The sequence below is a fragment of the Gastrolobium bilobum genome, unplaced genomic scaffold (genome assembly GCF_033153095.1).
Source record: "Gastrolobium bilobum isolate Gb01-03AN ecotype WA unplaced genomic scaffold, APGP_CSIRO_Gbil_v1 utg34229, whole genome shotgun sequence".
Taxonomy (NCBI): Eukaryota; Viridiplantae; Streptophyta; class Magnoliopsida; order Fabales; family Fabaceae; genus Gastrolobium; species Gastrolobium bilobum.
The window spans coordinates 26,296-39,198 of NW_026897186.1; the positions used below are offsets into that span (position 1 = coordinate 26,296).

Genomic DNA, 12,903 nt, shown 5'->3' on the forward strand with positions numbered 1-12,903 from the left:
AAAGGAAAATGAAAAAGAATATGTTGAGTGGAAGAGAGTGGCTATGTTGATTTGCTTCAAAGGTTACCAAATATGATTACAACACTGAACTTATATTTTACTCAAAGTTCATACATACATCCAAAAACGGTTGAAAGAGTCTCAAGTTCACTTTAACACACAACCATATATTCACACAATCTCAGAAGTGAAAAGAAGAGAGTTTTTATCAGAATGGCATGCATAGAGAGAGCATCTCCTGCTTTGAAGCAAATACTGCTCAAATTGTACTGGTAAGAAGAGTTTATATATGAAACTTAATTATGTTTAGGAAACACTGCCATAATTTGCTAGGCCTTATCTCTCATAGTCTCATATATATTGTTTTAAGATTTTCCTGATATACATGCACATGGTTTAGTAACTTAGTTGTTTATATATATCATTTTAGTAATGGAATTAATATATTAATGATTGTTTATGCTTTAAAAATTGAATTAATAAAAAAATTATATCTTAGGTGATCTATATATTGTTATAAATACCCTCCTGTATTCCCCCCCCCCCCCCCCCCTTTATTTTTTCCAATTCATTGTTTTTAAAATTTCAAAAAAAAAAAATTTATTTAAACACGTCTTTAAATAGTAAATATTACACGTATTATTCAAGTCTTTTTAAAATTTAAATAAATGTTACAAATACTGAAGAATTTTTAAATTATTAAAAATATGCATAATTAATAATAAATTCAGATAAATTTAAAAATATAGATTTAAAGAGAAATTTTTTAAGATTAAAATAATATATATATATATATATATATATAACTAATTTGAAATAATTTAAATTTAAATTTAGTATAAGAGAATTAAGAATGACATGTGTATTTTTTAAGAAAAAATAGATCAAGAGAATAAATTAATCCGAGAAAAGCTACTCTAATTTAATATACTTGATTTAAAGCTCACACACATATATTTAAAAATAATTATGCCCGGGGATGACTTGCTAAAAGAGATAATTAGTATCGGTATAACAAAAAAAAATAACGGTAAAAGAATTCATAATTTGATCGAAAGCTGGAAAAAGAGAAAGAAAACTTTAGAGAATGTATTAAAAAAAATAGAGAAAAAATATTGAGTGCTATCATTGTTACTTTTGAAAAATATAATAAATTATGTAATGACATAGTTGTGATAAAAGATAATAAAATGAGTATACCAAAAAATAATAATAATAATAATAAAATGAAATGAATATGAATCTTGCAAAAAGTTTTCTAGTCCTAGTTTTTTTTTTTTTAATTTTATCAAAGATAATGAACTTAATTTTTCAGACAAAAAAATGCATTAAAAAAAAACAACTCCCCCGTTAAACCCGACTAGCGAGTGTGGGGTGGAGGTAATCTTATACGCAACCTTATCCTTGCATAATTACAAAAAAACTGTTTCTTAAATTCGAACCATGAAGAAACAACTTTTATCACTGCTGGTTCAAAAAAATGCATTAAATCAAAATAATTTTTTTTTTCAAGTATAAATACATATTTATTTTTGTGCCACCTAATTGTGTCTTTTTGTCTGACAATGCACCTAACAAGCATCTAAATCCAATGTATGTATAACATACATAAAAAACCTCAGTCTGAATATCACGTATTACCAAAAACTTGAAAGCTGCATGATATCTTGTTTCTGACAGCACTTATGTTTGATATGATTTTAGCAGACAAAAAATTGCATTTTCTATGTAAGAAAAGCACAGTTGTGTGTGCTGAAAAACTTTATAGGTGGTAAGAAGTTGAAATATCATAACATGATTTGTTGTTGCTGCATTTGAAGTTTAATTAATCAATAAATTTACTTAAGTTACCCAACTAATTAAATAATTTATCTAAGTATAACACCCTCCCAATCAATTATGTCGTTGCATTTAAATTTGATAAGGTAAATTCTAAGTAGAACCCCCTAATTAGCATTTGCAAAAACATCATCACCATGCTCATTAATAAAATGGTATTTAAGTGCTTGTCCATCTCATGACAGTGCTGAGAAGCCCATAGAGATTGATCATCACTTATACGAATTTGGGTCAGTGGAGTACCATATTCAGGTAAAATTCTCAACTTGTGGTACATCAATCCTTTAAATGCAAAAAGAAAAAAAGAATTACAAAAATAATGCAATTTCAAAATATATTATCGAAATAATGCAATGAGTCCTGCATCTCCGGCGGGCTGATTCCATATGAAAGGAATTGGGAGAGTGACCATTTTGTCACGTTTGGGCAAAAAAATTACCAGAATGGCACGCGAACAGTAAAATTTTTCAAACTGCCACGCGGCATAATTCGCTACACAGTGTAGCGAAATATGCCACGTCAGAACCAAAAATGCCACATGTCAAATTTTGCAAAATTCGCTACCTACACTGTGTAGCGAATTACTTGCATACATAATTCGCTACACTGTATAGCGAATTATGCCGCGTGGCAGTTTGGAAAATTTTACTGTTCGCGTGCTATTCTGATAATTTTTTTGCCAAAGCGTGGCATTTTGGTCACTTTCCCAAAAGAATTCCGGACTTGCTGAATCGCGGCATGTGTCACGGTTTAATCATGATTAATATTTATTCAAAGTATTGCCAATGTTTAAAACATGACACGATCCAGTAAGTCATCCTTTATGTGGGTACTGCTTTCGGTCACAATATGACATGTATATTAATTTTGTCAAATTATTAATAAATAATTTATTTTAATATGAGGTAAGAAAGTGATTTGAGAAAAGTAAGACACATGCAATATTGTGAGTGAAAATAGCACTGAAAAATCAGTGTAACGGTAGCACTCAAGAAATTCTCCTTTATGTGGAACTCAATATATTTCTTTAATAATATGTTACAAAATCTCATTATTCTGATAATTTTATTGAAAACTGGATTAAAACCTTCAAAATACCCTCAACTTGCTCAAGCTTTGAACAATGTGACCACTCATTTTTTGTCACTTATTAGCAAAATCAACACCAAGAATTGAATAATGGAGGTGGCTAGACCTATCTCCTTTCTTTTAAACAAAATATTACTAGTAAACCAGTAACGCAGACAACTACCTTTAATAAAAATTCTAGAGACAACCTGGTACATGAGATAAACTTTATATTAGTATAGAAAATGTACATAGTTGAGGTGCTTCTCATTGCATTAATTTGTCTGAGGGGAAATCTTTAGCATTGTTGAGGATTTCAGTTTTTAATTTAAACAGACACTTTCATTAAGATTTGATTATTTCTGTGTTCAATTTACAGTCTAAAGCCTCTAATCCACTAGTAGCATACTTGTCAATATCAACCCCAACTCTTTGCCATGGAGTCCTACCAAATGAACTTTCTTCTTACACCATTGATATGGTGAAGGGACTTTGTCCAAACGTTGTGGAGATTGCAGAACCTGTCAAAGAAGGATATCAACTTACTCTGAAGCTTAACCTCAATCAGATTCCACGGAACAAAGGTTTGTTTCCCTTCAATTAACTTGCAGTATGATTTGATTGCTACCCTTTGTTCAACTCAACTATAATATAACAACTGGTGATCATAAACATTTCACTCATACAATCAGAGTAAGAGCAAAATGGCAATTATGCTACTACAGAGTAGGTATTATTTATATGCATTAGTGCTGCTTCTGAGCCTTGGGGTTTGACTCTGTAAACTTGCAAACTAATGCTTGGTTATCTATTTTTCTTTCCATTTGAGAATTAACTAGTGAATTGAAAGTTAATGTTACTTACACAAGTTTTCATGAATTGCGCACAACTGTTGATAATGCTACATAATACATTTGGGTTCCAGCAATCCCTCTTAAAAGTTATAATGAATCACCCTAACTTCCTTAGTAGTTTTCCTAGCCCTAAATAATCTCAACTCCTTTCATGATTTAGTAATTACATTGATTTTTCACTTGAACATAGTAGCCATATCAAAGGTCTAGCTTGGAGTAAGTGATAAGGTTGCTCATTTATAACCAGAAGGACAAGGTCGAGAGACCTTTATGCAGTATGCACCAGGGTGTGCTCTTATACAGAGAGGCCATATCAGTACAAAATCCTAGAAGAACTGAGCAAGTAAAGAGAACCAAAGTGTAATGTACATCCTACATGGAAAGCATAATTTGAACAAATTAGCACCTACAAGAATCCTGTCAATCAGAGAAGAGTTTAAAGAAGATCTGGAATTTTAGCATATGCTATGCAAACTAAATAAACAGCTTGAGATATTATGAATCTAAATACTCCATTATAATATACAATATCAAAGTGGAAAAGATTATAAAAGTTCAAAGAACGATCACATGACGAAAATGAACTCAACAAAGATACCATCAATATTCAGATACTGTTCGGCCTCATTCCACTGCTACTTTGAGGACAATGTGAGTAAGGGGCAGAAGGGGAATTTGGACTGTAAAGGGACGTAACAACCTTGCGTAAATGGCAAGGAGTGTGGTAAAAGGAGGGAACTGGTTAGGAGTAAGTATAAAAGGGGAGTGAAGGATCTGAGAGAGGTGAGAAGAAATTGTGTGAAGGTCTTGGGACCTTTGGGCAGGGAGGTTGGCAGAACCTCAAAGATCTGTAGGTGTTTCAAGCTTTATTTACAATTTTTCAGTGTAATTAAGAGAAAATTTCCCAATTTTAAGGAGCTATACTCCTATCGTCTCCTATCGTCAGATGCACGTAAATCAATGGTTAAGATTGAATGTAAAATTTCTTATATAATAAGTCTTACACTTAATACTCCTATCGTCAGATTCATTTGTACCAATGACCCATATAAAAAGATTAAAAATGTTAGATATAAGTGGAATTAACGGCCAAAATTGAAAGTGCAACTTATACCAGTGTATGAATAACAAGTCTTGCACCTTATCTTAACTATTTATCTACTTGCATCTAATGGCCCTACTATATTAGTCATGGGAGCTGTTAGATGCATGTAGCATCAACGACTAAAATTGATAGTGTAATTTACAATATATATATACACACACACACACATTCTACACAGCTGGCCAGTGTATGGACTCACATAATCTAACTTGAAATTTCAACCTGTCTGATGATGCAAAATTCTTGTTTCAGATTATGTCAAGGTCATTAGGGAGATTTGCACAGTTCAATCAATAATTCTGAGTTCACAGCTGAAAAATATATTGTGGAATGTAAATTCTGATGATGCAATTCAGGGGATGTACAAACCCATCAAACTAGTCTACCATCCAAGAGAACCTTTCTTTGTCATCAGGCAGGTAATTCCTAGGTAATCAAATCTTTAAATATGTCATGTCAAATGCCATAGAAGAAAACTAGGAACATGAAATATGACAAGACCTCCCAAATAAAATGAACAAGATTACATAATATGGAATAATATCATATAAACAATGTAAGGTATACATACATTCAAGTACAAGAACCTAAACGAAATGATGATATGATTGTTTTGTCAATCACTCTGCTATTGTTTACTAAGTGACACCCTTTTAAGTTTCAGGTATGCAAACAAGAAGTCGTTATGAAATCAGGCATATTATCTTCACCTTAGAACCACTTACCGATTCTCACAAAATAACAGTTTGAACAGTCAACAATAACCACTATTTCTTCCAAATGTAATTATATTCCACGAAAAGAAGAAAAATTCAACAACCAAGTAACCAAAGACAACTCCTTACCAACTCTATGGTCGGTAAAAGTTGTTCATATTCTAATGCTTTTCTATATTGATTAATGCATGCTTCCTGCAGCCACAAAGAATCATAGCAGTTTTCCCAATTAATTTCAGAGAAAAGTCAGATTTGATTATTGCAACAGCTTTCTTTCAGGTTTGTAGCTGAGAAAGCACAAGTAGGTAATTTATTTTCAACTCAAGGTGCTTTGAACTCATTTATTTACTATCTACAACAGGAGCTCGTGGATGTTGGAAGTTCAGATAAATGGGCCAAAGCACCACCTTGCACCTGGTCAGCCATTCCTCCACCAGAATTGAGAGGAGAAGCTTTTGAGGATTTGAGTACCAATGGAGGGTTTTTCTCTTTCGGTATATTATCATCCTCCAGCAATTATCCCAGGAACTACTTTTCTACAAGCCATAAACTGATTACACTAATACAGTTTTGAAACTCTAAATTCAAACAAAATGAGATAAAAAAAAATAAAAATTGTTGAAGTAAGATGGATTCCAAGGCATCTATGACTGACATCTTTTTGATATTTAATAGATATCTCTTCTCGCCATGTTGAAGGCAATAGACTAGACAAAACTGTCTGGAATCTATTAAATTTTAATGCCTATGTTAGAAACCATGTAAAGGTAACATCAATATTAGTATTGCTTCTTAAGGACTACTTCTAATTGTAAATCACTTGATTTCTGACATGTTGACTCTGATCTGTCCTACAGAGCACCAAAGGTTTTATTCAAAGAAGGATGAGAAAACGTTTGGAAAATTTGGTTGAGGTACAGAAGCACCTGAATTGTAACATTAAGTTCATTGTTTGAACAAAGATTTTTGTATAGGCAGCATTAATATTTGAGCTGTATAGTGAGCCCTAAAACGGACAAATTATATGCTCAAAGTACCAACCAAAGGCATTCCCCATGCCAGAAAGTATATTATTTGCCTAACAGACAGACATCCACCATAAATAGCTAAACCTAGTTAGACAAACATTGACCCTTTTGTCTTACATGCAGGTCCTGCACCATACAAACTCAGAAGAAAATGAAAAATCCAAAAAACATCAAGGTCAGCTTTCTACTAACACATTTCAATATTGACAATATCATTCACAAATTAAGACAGCTTATAGTATAAACTTGTTTCAGAAATATCCCTCATAGGCTTATACTAGTAAATTTTTGTCTATACTAGACACTACACCAGTGTTATAGTATACACTTTGTATTCGTAGATATGTATGAAAGCAATATAAAGTGAGAAAATGAGAAAGTTGTCTGACATCATGCCAATTGTTCATGTATAATTTCTTTTCAACATGCAGGATTTGAGTATACGAAGAAACTAGTAAGATCATCAAAATATAACATCCTGAAACAAAAATGGGGCACCTTTGGAAGAAAAATAAAGACGATCCATTTCCGACTTAAAATTCATGGATTTGCACGATTTCGTCAACGATGGTTTAGGTTCCCAAAATTTTCTTCTACAGGATATACAAAATTAGAGTAGATTTTTTACAATTATTAATTCTTATGTAATATATGGACTTCAACTAAGTGAGATGAGCCTAGGAGATAAATGATTCACTGCACTATTTTCTCATGTATACTATAAATTTATCTGACTTTCAACTACTTGATTGTAAACAAAAAGGAGGATATTCATTTTTCTAGACATCCACCAAATTTGTGATGTTATAAGTGTAATGTCTAGCTATCGTAATGAAGTTTTATTCTGAAATGTTCCACGAAAGATGAGGGAAATCCCCCCAAGAGGGATTCGATCTAGATGTTTGTTTGATTTGAGTATACGAAAAAATGTAAGACTGAAGAGTGAAATGCTACAACAGTTCTCTTACCTCACTTTATCTTACTGTCATTGAATCAATGAATTCTCACTATGAACACTTGTTACATCCATTGGTTAATATAATTATAATAGGAAGCAGGGAAACAATTCTAGTTGCTTAAAAACTCTCGGTTCCCCACCAAGTTCTACCTTTATTTGTATCTAAAATTGAGGCATGTAATAACCTACAGAAGGCAAAAACTTTTTCCATTTCTCATATCACCTGGGACAGAAGCAATACCGTTGACATTTTGATATGACTAAAAGGAGAAGAGTCAGTTATGGAAGAAGATTCTAGGCTGTCCAGCTGGCAAGGCAGTGGGGAATTGGAGGGAAATTCTGTTAGCTAATGAAAACATAAATTAGGAAAGGGTATCATTTGGAAGCATCTTGGTTAATTGGGACCTTTGGAGTTTTGGGAGAGAGCCAGAACCTCTCTGATGTCCTGAAAAGTAATCTGTAATTGGCAATTGTTCTTGTTCATTTGCTTTCTTGTAATTTCAATTCCTCTTCTGTAATTTTCTTTTAAACACAAGATTGTAATCTTCATTGGACCTGTGTTCAGGTTCCAATATATCAATACAAGTTTTCTGTTCAATTTTCCCTTCCCTGTTCGGATACCTATCACATTTCCACCTCGGATACCAATGAAGATTACAAGATTGTAATCTTCATTGGACCTGTGTTCAGGTTCCAATATATCAATACAAGTTTTCTGTTCAATTTTCCCTTCCCTGTTCGGATACCTATCACATTTGCACCTCAGAAAATTCCCCCCCCCCCCCCCTCCCCAGTCCACAAGCACAATACTCCACACATGTACTATTTATTGGCCCCTAAGATTGCTAATTGTCATGAACCAACTCTCCCAAAAACTTAAGCTGATAGGTAAAGGCACATTAATGGTTTTTTATATTACAACTCCGACACTCATCATGCTTTTATCATGCCACACACCATAATACTCATGTCTTATTATCAGCTCATGAAATTTTATTAAACATCATCCTCCCGTCAAAACTAGCAAGTGATGATGTGGCCATAATTCTTGCACTAAAGGACACAATTACACAAACCATATGACTGATACACTACATGGAAGAACACATAATAACCTTTACTTGAGTCACTATAAAAGCTCTGAACACTTAATTTTACTCCAGGTCCTCAAAGGCGCCAATTCTGGTGTTTCTTTTATTTATAAAATGGGAAAAGGACAAGCATGCAAGAAAAGATGGAATGCTAAGTCATTTGGAAAGAACAGTATATCACTACTTCGATTTCAGATTCAGCAGCAGAACTCCAATTTAAGATAAACAAATTTTGTTTAGACTAATTGTCAGTCAGGTGTTATAAGGTTAAAGAAGTGCTCATAAATGATTAAACATGTATATCAGTGCATGTTTAAAACAAACTGATAGATACCAAAGAACCAGAGTGAATAAAAAGAAAAACCAAGTGTATATTGATGGTAGTTTCTAGGAAATCCAGATTACAGTACGTAACGAAAGAAAGAAAATGTTACTGACACTTTGAGAAGCCAGTGGCTCTCCCAATACATCAGAGGTGTCCCAAATCCACTCACCAAATGCCTACCCCCTTCTGCCCCACTTTTCTCTATTTATATTTTTATCACCTAACAGAATTTCCACTCCCTTGTCAGCTGGACAACCTAGAATCTTCTTCTGTAACTGACTCTTCCCCTTTTAGTCATATCACAAACCTTCCTCCAGGTTATAAATTAATAAGCACAATTACCTTTCGAAGTATGGGCACTCAAACTGTTAATATGGTTCCCTATCACATATTTTTAGTTTTCTACATGAATTTAAAGTCAGTCACAAAAAGCAGGCGTTAAATGTTTAAATTCTCTCCAACATAACCAGCACATTTTTTCCGAGATATAAAACATAACCACTACAAAGAAATAAGACTTTACCGGCAGTCAAAACACTGAGGAAAAGTAAAAGCACGTGTGGAACTAAAATTATTTGTTGTGATCGATTTTACAGTTTACTAAACTACTCCAGAATACAATACTCATAGAAATAAGGAAATGAAGAGGAAACTTGTTTACCTTCACTTTGTTTTACAATTTTTAGTTATAACTGCCACTTTATCTGAATGACTTTCGTGTGGCATTTCATCTATATAGTACTGTACAGAAACATATCAGGGGAATTTCACAATAAAAACGAAGATTTTCTCAGTCCCCAAGCTGTACGCTTATTCTAGAGAATCTAATTATTCACAATAAATACCACAATAGAGAACTGCTGCACAGAACATAGAAGCCACATACACCTTCCACAAGTCTTAATGGGGTTGAGGTAGAGCTGCGTTAAACCTAACTAATAGGTTTGCCCAATGTCCTCTGAACAATAACTTCTGATGATAAAAAAATGTGAAGACTCCATAGACATGGGTAACTGACCCTTCCTAAGACAATTATAATCAAAGCAATTTTTTTCTAAAATAAGATATTTCGATTTTGTTTCTCACCATTCCATGCCCTTACCCCTCCCCTGGCACTAAAACCGAAATATTCAGACTGTAGAAGTCTACAAAGAACACAGAGCTATTGATCAATGAGCTCCTTTTCACATAAAAAAAAAAAAACATTTGTATTATCCTATAATTATCTAAAAGTTACAACTCAGACAGCACTTGTCATCAGGTTCAGTAACAATACAAAAATCCTTGCCATTCCAAGTGAAATATCCTCGATTTAAGAACAACTCAATATCTGACAACATCTTGATCATGGAAAGAAGCATGCATTATAAAGTCCTTTCATGCAATTCAGTTATGACCTAAGAGGCCTATGAGACCCAATATGGAGAAAGCCAAGTAATTGGCCACTCCTGGTTATAACCTAAGATTACAGCTCATCCCTGTACCCACTCAGAGCCTATAAATACCAAGCCTCTTCTCATTATGAAGGTTTGATCATTCTATCTGTTTCACCCCTCTTCCTAGTGTTATTCCTTATTCTTGGTACTGACATATGGGACTGAAGAGCTTCTATTACAATTCTTTCTTGCAAGCACCTACGAGTACCTGGACCTGAGACTGTGAAGAGGAGACCTGATTCGAAGGATCAAAGCCCCAACCACCTCAGATACAACAAAAAGCATAATGGTTCAATATAAAAGATGTAGCAAAAGATGCCTGTCATCAAGGTTATTCCAAATGCTATAATAACTTTCATTCATTGTAAATATGTATTCTTCAAAATATCTTGACATGAAACATTGCTACAAAGTTACTTCAACAATAAACTAAAGAAAGGTCAGTAAGCACTGCCTACCATGGATTCACATTGCACACTTTTCCTTCTTTGATTCTATCAAAATCATTTACATTTCACTCCATCTCCAGTTCAGGAAGAGCACCCATCTGCATACTCGTGGATTCAAGCTCAGCTAGCAATGGCCCCTTTGGCTCCCCACACCTCAAGTTCAGGTTACTTGCCAACAACCCAAACAATCCAACAGCCAAAACCAGCACCAAAATGGCATGCACAGTGAACAGGAAATTCATCAAAGTAACACCCCTCAAACTATTCTCATCAAGTTCACAGTGCACATCAACACTCTCCTTCAGAGGGGACAAAAGTGAAATCTTTTGACACCCTTTGAATCCAAAATCATCAGTATACAATGAAAACCCAGCTTGCAGCAACCAAGTGGCCTTAAAAACCAATCCAGAGGACAACAAAAACTCAGCAAAAAAAGCAGCAGGCTTAACTGACAAGTAAATGCAAGAAGCAGCACAAACAAGAGTCAATCCACCCAACAAACCATAGACAACACCAGCAAGACCTGAAATTCCTCTACCCATCACAGAATACTCCATTAAAAAAACAACCCCACCAAAACCAAAAACAAAACTTTCATTAACAAAGGATTTGCCCACATACTCATGAACTATGATCAATATGATCAAGACCCAGAAAGCCAAAACTGCAAATGATTGCTGGAAGAATGAGAATCTGTAAGTAGGGTGCCCAGAAAAGGATAAGAAGAATAAAAGCTCAGAGAATGAAGCAATGGGCAAGGCTATAAGAAGAACATAGAGATCAATGTTCTTCCACCGTGGGTCTGAGAAATACCATAGCTTGGATCTGAAATGAGATGGGTTTTGGAGGTAAAGGGAAGAAGAAGAGAGTAAACGACGAACACCAATGGGGAAGAGTAAGAGAAAACCTGAGAAATGGGTCGCCAACGATGCCATACGTTGAGAATGTTATGTTCTTTGATATGTCTCACTTTTTTGTTTTGATTTTGGCATTGGAGAAGAGAATTGGTCTTTTTTTTTTTTTTTTAATGAACTCTTTGTGTTGACTATTTTGTACTTAATTTGTTAATTCAGCCAAAACTAAGAATTGGTCACAAACCTGGGAGGAATAATGCAATAATTTTCCTTTTGAGAATTAGAATTTAGACTAATTGAATTGTGGGTGTAACTGTGTAAGTGAAACAAATTGAGTTTAATATTAAACAACTTTAAGTGATTTTTTTTTTGAAACTATTAGCTAATGATAATACTGTCACCCTACTCTAAAAAGTTTGAGATTATTAGATTATTAGATACACATAATTTATAACATTCGCCTTATATTATACTATTTAGGATAAGTTATTTTACCTATTATTTTTTTGTTTATTTTTGTCTATTATTTTCTAATACCGTTAGATCATAATCTCAAAAAGAGAGAAAAAGATAAATGTTAATTAAGATTCTGATCTAACGATATTGGAAAGTAACAAACAAAGATAGATAGAAAAAATAAAAAGTAGAATAACTTATCCCTAGTGTGAATGTATGAAGTTAGTTACGTGGTTTGTATTGTGTTTAAATTGAACCAATATATTTGATTTTTAAAATCTCCATGACATTAATCACACTTTTAATCATGGTTAATGATGACATAACTTGTTTTTCATAGTCTTAAGTGTTTAATTTGGGAGACATTAAGTAAGAATAAAAAATTTAGATATTAGATAAATGGTTTCATTTACTTGAGAGAAAAATATAAAAAATAAATAAATAAAAAAAGAATAATGTTATTTACACACGTTTTTGTTGTCGCCATGTGACTCAGAGATCACATGTTCCTTTAATATACACAATACAAAATAAGGTTGAGACCCAAAGTCCCAAAAAATGACTTGACTCTAAACATATACACCTACTAAGTAATTCCACATGGGATAGAGATAATTCTCTTTCTTATTCCATTAGGATTACACTTAATGATCATCATCATTGCCTTTATTTTTGTCCATCAAAATTTTTTCACCGGTCGATTGATTATTCGACTAATTCGATC

The 12,903-nt window shown here is 33.4% G+C and overlaps 2 protein-coding genes across 4 annotated transcripts; one reads left to right on the forward strand and one right to left on the reverse strand.

Annotated features, from left to right (window-relative positions):
* The first annotated feature begins 209 nt into the window (after positions 1-209).
* LOC133304783 (actin-related protein 2/3 complex subunit 2B) lies at positions 210-7,409 on the forward strand. The gene is made up of 10 exons (XM_061504844.1): positions 210-272; positions 2,025-2,091; positions 3,287-3,491; positions 5,119-5,285; positions 5,784-5,861; positions 5,944-6,076; positions 6,258-6,349; positions 6,440-6,496; positions 6,734-6,785; positions 7,042-7,409. Exons 1-10 carry the CDS (start codon positions 214-216, stop codon positions 7,227-7,229), a joined length of 1,098 nt encoding a protein of 365 aa, XP_061360828.1. The 5' UTR covers positions 210-213; the 3' UTR covers positions 7,230-7,409.
* Positions 3,294-12,002, reverse strand: LOC133304784 (uncharacterized). 3 transcript variants are annotated; one of them, XR_009750663.1, is made up of 2 exons: positions 10,879-12,002; positions 3,294-3,428 (listed from the first exon to the last, which is right to left on the reverse strand). XR_009750663.1 is itself a non-coding variant. In XM_061504846.1 (2 exons), the coding sequence occupies exons 1-2, from the start codon at positions 11,802-11,804 to the stop codon at positions 10,935-10,937; spliced, it is 783 nt and encodes a 260-aa protein (XP_061360830.1). In that variant the 5' UTR covers positions 11,805-12,002; the 3' UTR covers positions 10,815-10,934. The 3 variants fall into 3 exon arrangements, 1 of the variants encoding a protein (XP_061360830.1); XR_009750662.1 differs by lacking the exon at positions 3,294-3,428 and adding an exon at positions 3,705-4,133; XM_061504846.1 differs by lacking the exon at positions 3,294-3,428 and having other exon boundaries at positions 10,815-11,403; positions 11,491-12,002.
* Positions 12,003-12,903: the final 901 nt, after the last annotated feature.